The following is a 16,398-nucleotide window of genomic DNA, read 5'->3' as shown; positions in this document are numbered from 1 at the left end:
GTGGATCAAAGGGTCTGCTCTGGGCAATGGAGCTCACTGTGGTTCCCAATTAAAGTGGCAGATCTCCATTGTAGCTGTGGCAAGACCAGACTTTGTGTCCCTCAATCCACATACTCGTACCTTCTGAATGCAATCCCCCTGCAGGGATAACTACTGTAAACATGCAGTCTCAGATACAACATTTCATTGTCAATGGCTACTGAAGGTGGGAGCTGGCATCAGGTGACACAGGGCATATGAAAGGGTGTTGGGGTTTTCCTGTCTCCGTTGTTATCCTCTGCAGCCAGGCCCCATGTGGGCCTGTTTGAATTAAACCCTGATTTAGTATGCAACACTGCCAACACCTAAACAAAAGGACAGGGCAGATCCATGAAGCCTTTGTTAGTTAATTAGGCTGGCCATGGCAGGGGGAAGGTTTTGACCTTCTGAGATGACATGGTGTAATCCTGGCTCTCGTATCTCAACTAAATAGAACAGGGGGAGACTGCGCCTGTATTCTCTGTCCACCCAGAGTACACAGGTCTATGTGTATGTTGGGCAGTGAGCATAAGAAAATGTCTGTGGATTAGCCCCACACACACTTTCCAGAGGTTGAGCTACCATCATTCAATTTCATTTAACATTTTTTAAAAAAGCCCAGGTGAGGGCACACCCTTCTGGTGATGTCTGTGACCACTGGAAAAAAAACATACTCTATATATATATTTACGGTGCGTGTTACCACAGAAAGGCAAACGTTGCTCTCCTCTATAATGCTTATCAACATCCACTTTCTCCATTCATTTTCAATTTTTTTTATATTTCTCAAAGAAAGCCGTTTACACAGTAATGTAGGAATTTGTGTAAACATGCAATTGTGGGTGAAAGGTAGCTCCACTGCCAGACCTGCATCTTCTGTATCACCACAAGAGGCCACACCAAACCCTACTATGACGAGGGACTGAGCCAATACCCCCCAGTCGGGAAGCTCACGTTGGGGCATCCATGGTAGCTTGACCCAAAGAGCACACATGGATCCCACCTGCAACCACTAAAACCCCCAAGGTAAGGCACAAAAAATGCATGAGTGGGGCTAAGATGGTGGCACCTTGGCACTGAGGGCCAAGGAGAGCAGGTAGGGAACATGGAGCAGGAAAGGATGGCTTCGCAGCTGGGACAGGGCACAGAGTGACAGGGTCAGGAATGTAGGGATTAGCCAAAGCACGGCTGAGCATTTGAGGCAGACCGAGTAGATGATGTAGCTGTCCATATCCTCTGCAAGTACTATGCATTTCGAAGGACGTGGATGTCTGCGTTGTATCACCACTCACTTTAATTGTGGGTTTTGTACTGCTGTGGATGTTCAACTGCGGCTAGTACGCCCTTCTTAGATTGCTCTGTGCTTGAGACAGTGAGTGTGTTGGCTTACTAAGCTGTAAAAATGCATTTTCGTGATTGAACTGGTGTGCATATTCTTGGTCTTTCAGTGAGTAGTGTTGGTGGAACGGACACAAAAAAAAACACACTAGTGCAATAAGGCATAGTGTCATAGCATAACACTAAACCAATGCCCAACAGCCACATATCCTCTAGGGTCTTTGGTTCTACCTCCAACATGTTCCCTTGATATAATCCACACCAATGTAAGAATACAATCATTCCAATTTTCTTTGCCCAAGCATTCCCATCGTATGGTTTTCAGATGTTGACCATTATGTTAATTTAGAACCATATATTTTGAATTCCCACCTGCAATATTCAACTTTGTTGGGTGCACGCAAGTGCATCAAAAGTGTCTTACAAACATACTGGAAGCGGGTGCTTTAAATGAAAATATCTCCTTCGCTTTATTTTCTGCCAGAGTATCTTCAAGCAACATATGACCGGCATATTTTTTTCCTAGGGTTCAGCAGACTCCTGAGAAAACTGTACATTTACTCTTGGAGATGCCACCACTTGTAAATGCTGATTTACACCCATAAAGCTATCTTTTTATTTTTTTCGTACTACAATCATTTTTTCCTCTGCGTTTTGCAATTAAAAGAAATGTGGTGGCAAGCAGAACTGGCGTTGTGGTTGACGTTTGAAGGCAGTGAGCTCGGGCAGGCCACATTCACTTGATCTTCAGATCTTTCAGACTAGATTCCAGGCTCTGCAATAAAAACAAGAGCACACATTATTATTTTTTTTATAATGCCACAGGAATCCTTGCCAAACACAGCGATTGGGTTCTCATGTAAGGTTAACAGATGACTCTGGGGCTACCCTATTCCAGCCCCAGGCTTTGCTTGTTTTAAGCTTATTTCGTTCACCTGGAGTGATCGAAGATTGTAACTCCCAGAGCGCAATTGCTGGAGAAAGAAAAGCATAGGACTGGGGCATCGTCTGCCAGTTGAAATGCTGTTAGCTGGAAACTTTAAGTAAGCGGAAACTAGAGATAGTCTTAGCCACATTAGTTGCTTATTCCTCTGGTTTCCACAAGAAGGAAGTGGTTATCAGTAGCATTTGGACCCTATTTGAAGTGGGAAGGAGCCACTTACTGTTGGAATGTAGTGTTCTGAGAAACCCTGGGTATGACCTGTCTCACTCTGACACAAAACCCTTAATTTATTCAAGTTACCTGCCACTCCTTGTGGGTATTTTAAGGTACACCCAATCCTTAGAAATAATCCAAATCATTGTAATGTACTCTAATGGTGCGCCAGACACTCCAAAAATAGTCACCACGATTTAAATACAGATGGATGTTTTATTGTATCAAAAATGCCCATATGTGACACGTGTTTCGGCCTCACTAAGGCCTTTTTCAAAACTGGGCTATACATTTCAACTAAATCAACAGAAAATTAGAACATTACATCAACATAATAGTCACCCATATCAATATACACGATGAAAACATTTCAAATAACGAAAAATATACAAAATAATAAGGATTGTGTAGAAAATTATAACAAATACATTAGAAAACACACCATACGGTTGGCAAAGGGAGGATTGTTAGGGAGAGGGAAACAATAGCACATCACAATCAAACATTACACACAGTTACATATCACTTATAGGCTTGCCATTGCCTTTGGTGACATTCAGTGTATCTGTGCAGTATCCCATGCATACCTATTGCATGCTTTATAGTGACTGGTTAACTAAATCTGAATTCTCCTGTGTCACGAGTTTAGCATCATTATTTATCATCCATAATTGTCAGGTGATAATAGTGCCTATTAAGTTCTTAAATGGTGGCATTTGCCCACCTTAGGGCTAGTCTGGGTCATGCATCAAATATCATTAGCTGTTCTTGCTTTGGTTGGGATATTGATCCCACATGGATACTCACCTTATTATCCTATTGTTTCCTAGATCAGTTGAAAGTGAAATTGTTCCATTGACAATATATGGAATCATCCTTGACCCTGTAAGATATACATATGCAAAAACTACCATGTTCAATCTGGCTCTCTATTGGTACATTAGTACATAAACCCTCCATGAGAGCCATGTATCAGACTTGCGTTCTATTGATAAAATGTTGCACACCCATGCATTCGTAGTCTAGTTAGAACCACTTATTACTGCACTCATGTATCTGTCCCATTGTATTAAAAATAATAGCGTGACCCATCTATCAGGGGTTATAATCTATGTGTTTGTCAAAAAATATCCATTGGTAGCACAATATGTGAATTGAGAATCAGGATTTAAGAGCACAGCAATGATTGGGAGTCAGGATTCCAAATTTACTTCGGCCTTACACTGGCAGACAGCACATCAATTAGCAAATAAAAAAGATTTGCAGTTTATTGGTCTGTCTGAAAATAAAAAATCTTCAGGGGTTTGGGGGGATGGAAGGGAATTGACAAACAACGGAAACTCAGACAAATGGAATTCAGGATAATATGTTGATGTGAGCAACTGAATACGGATTGAACACTGATCATGATATGGGGTCTTTCCTGTGATAACAAATAGACATTCTCACTCTTTTAAAAGGGGTATTGAACATTGTGAACACCTTTATTTGTTATGTGACCAAATCGAATCAGCAATAACTAAAGTCTATCAAGTAGTTGATGGGAATGGGCCATTTTATACTGGATTAAACATGTATAGTATTTATGTGATAAAATAAACACAAAAAATTAAATGCTTTCAATATAGTCAAACCCACACCATACAATGAAAAGCATTTACTATTGACACACTTGTATCCTACTTGAAATATGATCTTTGACACAACATTCTTATTTTCTGTTAGTTGGGTTGTATTAGTACCCCTACAGGAATGGAGCTATTTGGAACACAAGGGATCTCAGTACAGAGAAGTCGGACTTAAAGATTAGAAATAAGTATTAATTACTGATCAAAATGGTAAAAAAGGACATTACAACATTTGTTGAGGAATAGTAGAGATACCGTAGCTTTATGGGGTTTCTGAGATTCAGGACCAGAAACTCATACCGGAAATCTGGTATGATATGTAGACTGCTTTTGAATCCAACTATATGACAAAGGCTATATGAGGTCAACTCTTAGGCTTGTTGGTACATTATGTGGTACTATTCATTAATGTACATCTTGGTTTAAGTGATGACATACATGTGGTCAGATAATTAAGGACGGGAGTCCAAACCTGTTATGGTTCTCCAAAAATGACCACTGGATGTCTGACATCACGGGCACACCACGTGACATCAACTTTTGTTTACCAAATAAATACATGTTTCAAAGGGCACCCGTGCTGAAAAATCAGAGTGCTTTCTAAATACAGATCCTTATTCAAAAAGAAGTACTTGGGGGGCTTTTGCTTTTAACACTAGATATGTGGTGTTGAAGTTATTTGCACAATGATAATTATTTAGGTGGTGGTAGACACACTGGACAGAAGGACTTTAATATAGCCCCAGATAGGTGGGTCACTCTACTTTTTTTAATACAATGGGACAGATGCACGAGAGCAGTAATAAATAAATGGTTCTAACCAGACTACGAATGCATAGGTGTGCAACATTTTATATATCACACAAGTCGGATGTTTTATACAGTGTCAAGGGAATGATTTCACTTTCACCTGATCTAGGAACAATAGGATAACAAGGTGAGTATGCATATGGGATCAATATATTTGATGAATGAACCTGGCCAGCCCTAAGGTGGGTAGATGGCACAATTTAAGCACTTAAGAGGCACTAACTTGTATCAACAGACAATTATGGATGCTAAATAATAATGCTATACGCATGACACAGGAGAACTCAAATTTAGGTACCTATGCACTATAAAGCATGATATAGATATGCATGGGATACTGCACCGATACACTGATTGTCACCAAAGGCAATGGCAAGCTTATAAGTGTGATGTAACTCTGTGTAATAATATTTGACTCATCTGCTATTATTTCCCTCTCCCTAACAATCCTCTCTTTGCCAACCCTATGATATCTGTGTGTTTTCTTATGTATTTGTTATAATTTTATACGTATGATTTTTATTTTTTCTTATTTGATATTTTTCCATCTTGTATACTGATATGGGTGGCTATTATGTTATGACATTTATAACGCGCTTGTACACAAGTGTTTCTAGGTGCGATAAGACAAGGAGGGGGAAACAAAGGGAGGACTAAACAACGATCTTACTAGAGGCCTTGTGTCATTCAGATAGCACAAGTGTGGGAATAAGGGAGGGGAGAAGTGCAGGTAACTCAATACGTGCAGCCAGTGGGTGGTTCATAAGGGCATAGCGAAGGGACTGTAGGGTTGCAGGTACAGACCCTTAAGTGCAGGGGGAGCCCAGAGGCAGTGCATGTGCAGCTGGACATGCAGGAGCCTGGGCCGGAGTTCAGAGGGTAGCCAGGTGACCAGTGCACGGAGCAGTCAGGGACATCAGCAGGGGAGAGGGCGAGCAGAAGCAAAAAGGAAGGACTTGAGTTGCTTCCAGAACTGGAGGTGGTTCTGCTCAAGTTTGAGAGAGGCAGGGAAGGCTGTTCCAGATGGAAGCCCCAGCCGAGGAGAGAGATCTGCCTACTCCACTCCCCACTCTCTGCTTGGAGAAGCGGCTGACCCCCAGAGAGTTTGAGGTGGATGAGCGGAGAGCTCGAGAAAGAAGATGGAGGTAGTGCGATCCCAGGCCCCAGAAACCCTTGTTGACGATGCAAAGGGTCTTGAACGTGATCCTTGCAGCCACATAGAGCCATTGAAGAGATTCCAGAGCTGAAAACCTATGATCCCTGGGCTTGAGGCCAAGGACAAGTCTTGCAGTCCTGTTCTGGATTAGTTGTGAAGGTCGAAGAGTAGAGGCAGGCAGATTTAGAAAGAGGCTGTTGCAGTAGTCCAGCCTAGAGTGGACTAGAGCTCTGGAGACAGTGAGCTTCTGGGGGAAAGTGAGAAAAGGAAGAATACCTCAGAGGCGGTGCAGCTGATAGTTTGACTTCTTAAAGACATTGGAGAGATGGAGAGGGTGGAGTTGAATATGACACCAAGGTTCTTAGCCCTGCAGGAAGAGGGCCCAGAGAGAGGAAAGGAGGGAGCAGGTGTCCCGATGAGGAGGATCGCAGTCTTACTGGCATTAAGGCAGAGATCATTGGTGGCATACCATTCTTGAATTGCGGCCATACAGTCTGGTATGAGAGAATGAACAGAGGTGGCTGAGGGGAGCCTGAAAGAGAGCTGGGTGTCATCTGAAGAACACTGAAAATCAGAGCAGAAAGTAGCGATGCAGTGGGCAAGAGGTGCCAGGTTAGACCCCGAGGAAACACCACAAGTAGAGAGGGAGATAGAAGAGAGGAAAGAGCCAAGTTGGACCTGAGAGGGTCAGTCAGTGAGAAAGGAGGTCAGCCAGGCCAGATCAGTGGTACCCAGGCTCCCACGAAGGTGATTGAGCAGGATGGCATGGTTGACCATGTCAAAAGCAGAGGATAGATCAAGGAGAATGAGGATAGAAGGAAGATTAGAGTGACGATTAGAGAGCAGGTCTTTACTGGTGTTCAGGAGAGAAGTTTCCGTGCTTCTGGCAGCTCGGAAGCCAGGCTGGTGGTCGTGGAGGTAAACAACAGATTAATATGTAGATTAAGCTGGGAGAAGGCCAGCTTTTCCAGGAGTTTGCCCAGGAAAGGAGTGATGGAGTTCCGGCGATAGTTGGCTGGAGAGGAAAGATCGGCAGAGGGCTTCTTAAGAAGGGCGTGCACAAGGGAGTTCTTGGGGGGAAGAGGGAAGGTTCCAGTGGCAAAGGAGTGATTGCAGAAATCGGCCAAGGCTGGATCAAGGGTGTCGATGATCAGCTTGATGGTTCTGGGTGAGTAGGGGAGAACCTGTTTTGCCAAGACTTTCATAGATTGGACTTCACTAGAAAAATAGTCAGGGGTGAACAAGGGAAAGGAGGAGGAGAGACAGCCACAGATGGGACAGGAGTGGTAGAGGAGGAGAAAGAGAGGATGGACAGGATGTCCTGAGATGTAGTGGTGAAATGAGATGCCATGGCCATGCAGAGGGCCTGGGAGGGAACAAGGTGTAGAGACTACAGCAGTATTGGCCAGCTCTTTGCAGATTTTGAAAAGTTCAGCTGAGTTATTAGATCCCACTGAGACGCGGGCTTGGATGTAGGCTCTCTTCTTGGTGAGGACAGAGTCTGTACTGCCTTTGGAGCAGGCAGGCCAGTTTGTCAGGGGGTGCACCCGATGCCCTCCGCTTCCTCTCAGCCACTTGCGCTTAAGGGTGGCAAGGTCATACCAAGAGTTGCACTTGGATCTGGTCTTCGGGTGGATCTCCACGACAGGGGCAAGGACATCCAGAGTGTTAGAGATGAAGATCAGAGAGGCCTGTGGCAGGGTTTGAATCAGTCAAAGGTGCAGGAGGAGGAGAGAAAGTGGCTGCGAAAGCCTCAACTGACACGCTTCATGGGTCGGATGACCGAGAAAGTAGGTGGCAGTGCTGGAGTCGGCTTGACCTGAGGGGAAGAGAGAGAGAGAGAGGTGGGAGGAAAGGTGAAAGTGGTCTCTCCAAGAGAGAGGAGTGGTGAGAGGGTTAGAGAAGGGGAGGTCTGAGGCGATCAGAACATCCAGGGTGTGCCCTGCAGAGTGAGTCGGGCCAGAGGGAAGAATAAAGAGAGAGAGTGTCGAGGAGGTTGCGAAAGCGTCCCAAAGAAGGGCTAGTAGCCTCCAGCTGGATGTTCAGCTCACCGAGGAGGAGGAGTTGAGAGGTAGCGGCAAGGAGTGAGGAGAGGTCAGCCCACTCAGAGAGGAAGAGGGCGACCTAGCCAGGTGGCATGTAGATAGTGGCCACTGTGAGAGAAGCGAGGAGAGATTGAATGCCTGGTCTGCAGGCTATCCAAGGAGGAGTAGTCCTGCACTGGAATTATAGAAGCAGGGATTCACTCTGGGGAAAATCAAGGCTGCATCCCCACTGGGATGGTTGGTTCTAGGTTCGGAGAGGATCTTGCAGCCATCGGGATGGAGTGTGTCAAAACTCACCACAGATCTGGCCATGAAGCAAGTCTTGGTGAGTCAGAGTACATTCAAATCAAGCTCTTCCAGGAGACGGCAGATGTCAAAGGAATGTTATCAGCTAAGCGAGAGTTAAGAGTAGAAATGTGCGAGAGTTAAGAGTAGCAATGTGTAGCAGATTGCCACTTTTGAAGGACTTCCGTGGAGCGGTACAGGCCAGAGGTACACCCTGTGGATGTGTTGGAGGTGCCTGAGGGTGGGCAGAAGAGGAAGGAAGGGAAGGCAGGGTAATCAGAGAGGAAGATGAGAGTGCCAGAGTGGTGCCAGTGGAAGAAGGCAACATACCCTGTGGAAGTGTTGGAGGTGCCCGAGAGTGGGCAGAGGAGGAAGGATGAGAAGGCAGGGTAGTCTGAAAGGAAGAAGAGGCTGCCAGAGGGGTGGCAGAGGAAGGAAACAACATAGTGGCCAGAGAAGCAGCAGGGGGTGCCAGAGAGGTGGCTAAGGAAGGAGGCGGCAGAGAAGCGAGAGAGGGATAAGAAGGATAGCAGGAGTGTGAAGGAAGTTGATGAGGCGCTGCAAGCATCGATCAAAAAGGAGGAGGTTGGCCTGAGGGCCCTGGTAGATGATGGTGCCATACAAGTAGACCTTAATGATGGTCTTGTAGGAGTGGAAGGGGGCCAGGAGGGGCTCCCACCGGGTGCCACCATTAATGGGTTCAGAGGAAAATGAGAGAGAACAGAGACCATGGGTGGGGCCCATAGTCCTGGAGAGGGAACGACAAAGAGGATGTCGATAAGTGTCTGTCTGGAGGAAGCACTGGTGTAGGTATCAGCGATAGGGAGGCCTAGGTTGGAGAACAGGATGTCCCTTTAGAGCTTCCTCCTGCCAGCGATAGTGAGAGGGATAGGATAGTCGATAGAAAAGCAATTCGAGAAGATGGGTGAGTCAGGAAAAGAGGGCGGAGGGTAGCGATGGGGGGGGGGGGCAACAGGAGGGATGCTCAGGGGGGACATGAAAGGGGTAGAACAACAAAGAACAAGAACGGACCTGCAAAATCAGATGCAATACAGAACCAACAGCAAAGCACAGAGCACAACAGTGACCCTAGAAGTGAAGAATGCAGGCAATGTAATGTAATGCCAAAACCGTAGAGAACAACCCAATGTCAAAACCGTTGAGAACACAGTCAATACCATCAACAAGGCAAAAAACAACAGAAACCTACGAGTAAAGAATGCAGGCAATGCAATGTAATTCCAAAAACCGTGGAGCACAACACAATGTCAATATAGTACACAATAGATCAAAGAAGGGAAGGGGCGGAGATGCGAGAGGAAGGTGGGAACACGGGGGTGCGCGGGATTGGAACAGGACGCGGGGCCTAAAATGTGAGGGAGTGTCCGTGGCAAGAGAAACTGGGTGCACGTGGGCTTAGTCGCAAGGGAACTTACGCAGCCCGAGTTGCAGGGGAGCAGACGCAGCCTGAGGTTGCATGGGAGTACACACGGACTGAAATTGCAAGGGAGCGCACACAGCCCGAGATTGCGAGGGAGCGCATGTGGCCTGAGATTGCAAGGGAGTGCATGCGGCCTGAGATTGTGAGGGATTGCATGCAGCCCGAGATTGCAAGGCAGCGCAGGTATGCAGGGGGGTGTGAGCTCGTGGGGGGGGGGTGCAAGGACCGGTTGCAGGGGGAGCAACACGTACGCAAGAGAGAGCAGGGGCACATGTCAAGGGGGGTTGCGTGGAGTGTAGGGAAGCTAACACTCGCCGCAACTTCTTACCTTGCAGCCACAGGCAGGAGGGTTAGGTCGTCCGCTCTCAGTCTGTGCTGCTACCCCATTGCTGCCAAACACCTCAGCGGCTCAGCGCTGCGGCCTTGTCCTGCGAGTGCTTTGCCGCAAAGGATCCAAACCTCGGTTCTTATAGGCACGGAAGTGTGGATGTAGCGATGTGTGCTACATATAATCTGGCAGCGTCTCCTGCGCACCTATGTCGCTTAACACTGTTGCCTTGTCCTGCAACAGGTCTTTGCTTTGCCGCAGAAGGTCTGAACCTCGGTTCTTATAGACAAGGAAGCAATGACATAGCGATGCATGCTACGTATAATCAGGCAGCGTGTCCTGTGCACATGCCCCTCTCTACACCGCAGCCTTGTCCTGTAATTGATGTAATATTCTATTTTTCTGTTGATTTGTTTGAAATCTATAGCCCAGTTTTGAAAAAGGCCTTATTGAGACCAAAATATGTGTCAACAATGGGCATTTGTAAATGGGCATCTTTGATACAATTAAATGTCCATCTTTATTTAAGTCTCAGTGACTATTTTTGGAGTGGTTGGCGCACCATTGGAGTACATTACAACAATTTAGTCTTGTAATGTGCCACACCTCTCGCTCCATAGTTGTGAGTTTACTCAAAGATCAATGTAACTTTGCTACGTTCTGGAGACCGCCAGTAAAGTGACCATGATGGCTGGGTTCTTCCTGAGCTAGAGGATGATTTGCCTGGAAATGATATGAGGAGGATTCCCTAGTCCCCCACACAGGGCCAACCCCTGTCACATGAAGAGAAGTGATGAAACCATCTCTTCAACAGACCCAGCTCCTGCACAGGGAATCATTAGCTGGAATGCCAGCAGTCGTTCCAGTGTTCAGGAATTGTATATTGTTACTGATTTTGTGCCTTTAAGGGAGCATAGCTATACAATGTCATAATAAGTGTGCGGATCTTTCTCAGATACTGACACTGGAACTCCATTTGAACATCAAGAGACGGTTTGAAAATGTCTCTGCAACCTGCATGGGTAGTTTGTGCAGGCACGAAACTCTGTGTTTTTCTATTTGTGACGGGTTTGAAGAACCTGCATAAAACAAAAATAATATTCCTGCACTACCAACAGACAGCCAATGTAACACAAAGGAACAAAGCAGAGAGTTCCGTGCTGCTTGCTAGACTAGCAAATACAGACAACAAAGCCATGTTCCATGTTGTGGCAGTGTTCGCGTGGTGACCTGGTTGGAGCAAAAGATGCTGTCTTCATTATCATCACAGCCACTACACTCAGGTGAAAACATCAGCAGGCTACCGTTACTGGAGACAATCCAGGAGCCCAAGCCAACTACCCGTAAGGGGAAAAAGTAGGATATGAACTGGGATATGCAGAAGGGAAGATTCGAATCTAAAATGGAGGCTTCCTCTTAGAAGGATTTAGCTGAGACAGGCGGGAATAGCCAGTCACTTAACCTCACTCAGTTACCCCGACAGGTGCAAACCATCACAGGAAGACCCAACCCAGGGGAAGATTTACAGGGCTAAATAAGTGCAGCTTCTCAGTCAGCCTCTGTGGGTCTTTAGAGTAGGATCCGGCAGAAGAGGTTGGTGTGCGCTTGGAACTCAAGGGAGGAAAAAGCTTCAGACCTTAATAGCCAAGTGAGACATAGGAGAAGGAATCCTTGGGAATAATGGAAGAAGAGCTTCAGGTAAAGCCACAAAAGAACCCCTTTGAATCTGGGATAAAGAACAAAGAAGAAGGGTCTGAAAAAAACAAGAGTAAAAGAGTGCGGAAAAGCCTGGGTCTGAGACCAAAGGAGATTGGGGTGAGAGAGCGAGAGAGGGAGAGAGGGAAAAAAATCCAGCATCCAGGAACTTGCAAGAAGATCAGTGTGGGAAACCCTTATTCTCCGAGTTCCAAAGAGCACCCCTTTGCAAGGGAATATAGGGTGCAAACTCTTTATGGTTTGTGGTCTAAAATGGGTTAGAACCATTCGGATAATTGCCTGTACGAAATCATACTATGGGTTTCCTGTGGACAAGCGAGTAGAAATCATATCAGAGGTTCAAGTGTGAAACCCATAGGATCTAGTATTTCCTACAGAAAACATGTTCAGAGCAATAACAAGAGCTTTTGTTTTAATAGCACTTGCGATAGAAGATCTTGTGATTTCGCAGTGCAGTGAATGACATGTTTCTGCTACCAAATTCAATGGTACTCCATATATTGTCCATGGAAGGGTAAACACGGAGTCAGGCAACTGAACATTTCATACATGAGCACTAGAAAGGTTATATTATGGTGCTGTCCCATAGGAATCCTATCACAAGTCGTCCCCACTCTTCATTAGGGCTGCCTGAGCCTTCCTGTAGGAAACATCTAAGAATCCATTAGGAACCTTTTAACATTCACTTGGAAAACATGTGTGGTTATTCTTTTTTATATCTAGTGCTTTGTTACCCTTAATAAAAGAGTGCTGTGACTTTGGGCATTAGGTGGAAACTACAAAGACCCTAATGATCTTGCAGGGAGTGCAACTTCTAAACTCACTTGACTAAGTATCAGCTTGTAGCCGAGTAGAATCCTCATTGTAGGAGGAGTTTCTTTAAGAATGTGACTAGCATCCAATAGTGGGCCACGATGCATGTGCCACCAGCTGTGACAAATTGTACTTTGATGACGCGCACAAGACAGCATCGTTAACTGCTATAGGAGATGGTGCATCAAAGGTCCTCGACTTCTTAAACTGCAAGCAATGATGCGTTGAGGACTCCTACAATGCAGCATCAACAACAGCTGCACGAAACGATATACTGTTGCAATCCAACATCCACCGTACATGGCGTGTAGCGGACTCTTGCAAAACACCATTTCCAACAGTTGCACATGATGACCCATTGTTATTAATGAATGCCTCATTAATATTAGCTGAAGAAGATTATGTTCCATCGCAGGCATCAACAGGAGATGGTGTATTGCAGGGATTTCAATGAATCATCAAGAACAAGCTGAACGACATTGTTGAGGGGCCCATTAAAGCACCATCAGCCACAGCTGAGTGGTGAAGGCACATTGAGGAGGTTAACACAACATTGCTAACAACTAAAGGGGTTGCACTGATGACACTAGCAATTCATCAACTCCAGCAGCTCCAAGGAAAGGTACATTGAGGATATTTACAGTCTAACACAATAGATTCAAGGGATGTTTGGGGCACCTTTCTATGCATCTCAAGCAACAGCGTCAGGAGATGGTGCAAGAAGGCCACCTACAAAAGCTGCACGGAATGGTGCATCGGACACATGTGCAATGCACTGACCCGAAAAGCTGGAGTAGATGATGCACTGAGAATCCTGGCAATGCATTAGTTGCAAGTAATGTTGCGTGGAGGAAAATTGCAATGCATCATCAACAATGGCTCTAAAAAATGATGGACCACTGCAATACAACAGCCACCGCACATTGGCACTATGACCCTTAAAACATTTACTACTTCATCTTTGCTCTTATTAGTTATTATAATCATCATTGCTATCCTACGTCCAAAAACATTGAACTTGGGGAACAAGAAGATTTAATAAAGTGTATTCCCTTCTACGTTCCCTTGAGCTATGCAACGCCTTCCCCTACTGATCTCCAGTGCCCATTCTGAGGGCCATAGAACCGGAAACACTTACTTTGACGTCCCAGATGCACATGCCTCCATCGATGCCGGTAGTGCAGAAACGGGAGCACTTAGCCTTCCCACCATCGAGAACAGATATTTGACTGGAGGAGAAAAGAGCGAGAAGCAAAAAACAAACTCGTCAATTCACAACAGCAGACTGGTTAGGATGGATGCTTAATTTGCTTTATGTTTGGTATCTTCCTGTTCAAATGTACCGTGTTCAAGGATCCCGCAGTCCTCTGCTTTAGATGTGGTCTACTGGCTATGTTGCATGCCTCTAATCCTGGAGGCCTGGCTCCCGATTATGGCTTTAGCACCTGAATCACAAATGTTGGGAAGATTTCCCAGCGATTCAAATTTGAAACGGGCCTAACGTACATATGTAAAAACCAACTGTACAGCCTTCTGTCTAGTGCTGTCCCAATGACCTGGACCTGCAGCAAGCCCCTCCCCACCCTTCCCTGTGTAGTCCGATTCGGTGTCTGTGGCCTGATGTCAGACACCACATTCAATACTATTCTATGTAGAGTGCCTCATGTTTGAGGTGGTCGAGCCATAATGAATTGTCTCTGTAAAGCACTCTGCTATTCTTTGGATCTTCGTCTCATAGCAATCAGTAACCTAAAATTTAAAATGCAACCCAGTGTGAGCAGCTCTTTGTACCTAAGCTGCCATCAGTCACAATAGAGCTGACCTATATATATGTCCTAATTGACCTAAATTAGGTCAATTATCCCGAGGTCAATTCTCCCGAGGTCAATTGTGAAAAGGTCAATTAGTATACTGCCGATTAATTGCCCTTGTGAGTCATCATTATAGAATGGAAGAGTGAGAAGTGACTTCACGGATCATTATAACCCTTTCATTCTGTGTGCAGGGCCCTTTTCTGTTCTAATATTCTTTCTAATAAATGTTTTGTTTAAAATCTTATAGGCGCCAGCTTCCAACAACCCTCCATGATATTGTTCACCAATTAATTGCGTGGCTTAAAAAAGAAAATCCAACTATAAAACTGATCACAACCTACATATTTTGGTTCTAGCTTCATCGATGGTCTTACTTAGTAGAATGTATAATATCAAATATCTATGTCCATTTGTCATGCTGATTACTTGCTGGAGATAATCAAACAAAAACTCTGCAATGCCTTCCTACTTCCCTCCATCTGGCAGCCTCTGCATTTCTATATAGTTTGACATGGGCCTCGATAGTTCCAATGATGGCTCTGACTGGTAAGTCTGTTTCCCTATTAGTTTTAGACTGGGGGCATGGCTAATGGGTCCAGCTGCTCCCCAATTACCAGTCTCCGGTTATCACTTCTGTTCAGTTATTGGGCCGATTCATGGGCAGCAGTCTCAAAGAAAGGGTCTGCCATCTCGGGATCAGTCCGCGGTGCAAAGGCGTTTCAGTAATCCACTTGTAGTCTCACAGTTGGTGTATACATGCAGAGCCGTACAGTTAGTATGTGTGCATTTATTTACTACCAAGTCATTCTCATTGGGGATCCACTCCCAAGTCCATGATGGGCCTGGCGCACCTGGGGTGCATTTTCCACAGAGTGCCATTTGGCAAGTGAATCCGTGGTCAAGGCCAATGGGTCCTTCACCTTCTGGAGAGCAGCTGTGCTGGGATAGGGATATCATAGATGAGGGATCCGTGGCAGGAAAGAATCCATCAGGTGTAACTTTGTGTCAAAAGCTTTAGATTTTATTTTGGATGGTCAGTGTTTTTGTCAAAGGGAGGTTAAAGGAGTGTCCAAGTCATAGGTGTCAGACTTGATTAATCACTAAATTGTACTTAAACTTTTGTTTTTTTTTAACATATTTCACTGGCTTTTTTTATAACGTACATTTCAGAAATGTTTGCAGTCAATGTGTTTGACTCAATGTTGTTATAGTTTTACTATTTGGGCTACCTTTTCTAATGTTGAAGGTTTTGAAAAAATTGAAAATATCTGTTCAGCAAGCCAGATCATACCACGGCCAAAGCCACGACACTTGTTCCCCATCCTTCCTCACTGCTCATGCATGCATGTCCACTATAAAACCCAGTGCTCACCTGATGCTATTTTTGTGTAAGGAGTCCAGAGTTCCATTGTCGGTGTCAGAGCTAGCTTTCTTATCCAGGTTCTGGAAGCGCTCCCGGGCTGTTAAACCCCGCTGAGCATTAAGCTTGGGGACATCAAGTCTGCCTCCCAAGGTCAAGGAGCCCTTGCCCTCATCATAGCTGTACAGGATAGGATAGCAGTCATGGCCCTGGAAGATAAAGAAAGTTGAAAGTTAATTTGTATTTGTTTGGAAGATCAGAAAGTGGCCATGGGAAGCATTCACTAGATAAGAGGTATCAAGATGGAGATGCAAGTAGTCTTTATCCATTTTGAGTTTCTTGGAGGTACTCCAATGAGAGGATATGCGCCAAAATACACAAGAGCTGTACGTGCACTGTGTATATATTGACAGCAGATAAGGAATGCCTGCTGAATACAATTGGCCCATTTCTGCGCTTCCGCCACAAGCGCCTTCATTATCCCATGGCT

The 16,398-nt window shown here is 45.2% G+C and overlaps 1 protein-coding gene across 2 annotated transcripts in view; it reads right to left on the bottom strand.

Moving 5' to 3' along the window:
• Nucleotides 1-1,801: 1,801 nt before the first annotated feature.
• ARPC1B (actin related protein 2/3 complex subunit 1B) overlaps nucleotides 1,802-16,398 on the bottom strand; it is a 174,798-nt gene continuing 160,201 nt past the window's right edge. For both annotated transcript variants that reach the window (XM_069645562.1, XM_069645563.1), the window contains exons 10-12: nucleotides 15,921-16,117; nucleotides 13,873-13,963; nucleotides 1,802-2,131 (exon numbers count right to left, since the gene is read on the bottom strand). In XM_069645562.1, coding sequence (XP_069501663.1) covers nucleotides 2,093-2,131; nucleotides 13,873-13,963; nucleotides 15,921-16,117 — 327 coding nt within the window. In that variant the 3' untranslated portion in view covers nucleotides 1,802-2,092. The remainder of the gene's footprint in view (nucleotides 2,132-13,872; nucleotides 13,964-15,920; nucleotides 16,118-16,398) is intronic.

Source organism: Ambystoma mexicanum, chromosome 2p, assembly GCF_040938575.1.
Source record: "Ambystoma mexicanum isolate Mex_15411 chromosome 2p, UKY_AmexF1_1, whole genome shotgun sequence".
Lineage (NCBI taxonomy): Eukaryota > Metazoa > Chordata > Amphibia > Caudata > Ambystomatidae > Ambystoma > Ambystoma mexicanum.
The sequence above is the reverse complement of the archived record's forward strand: the minus strand, read 5'-3'. Positions and strand labels throughout refer to the sequence as shown.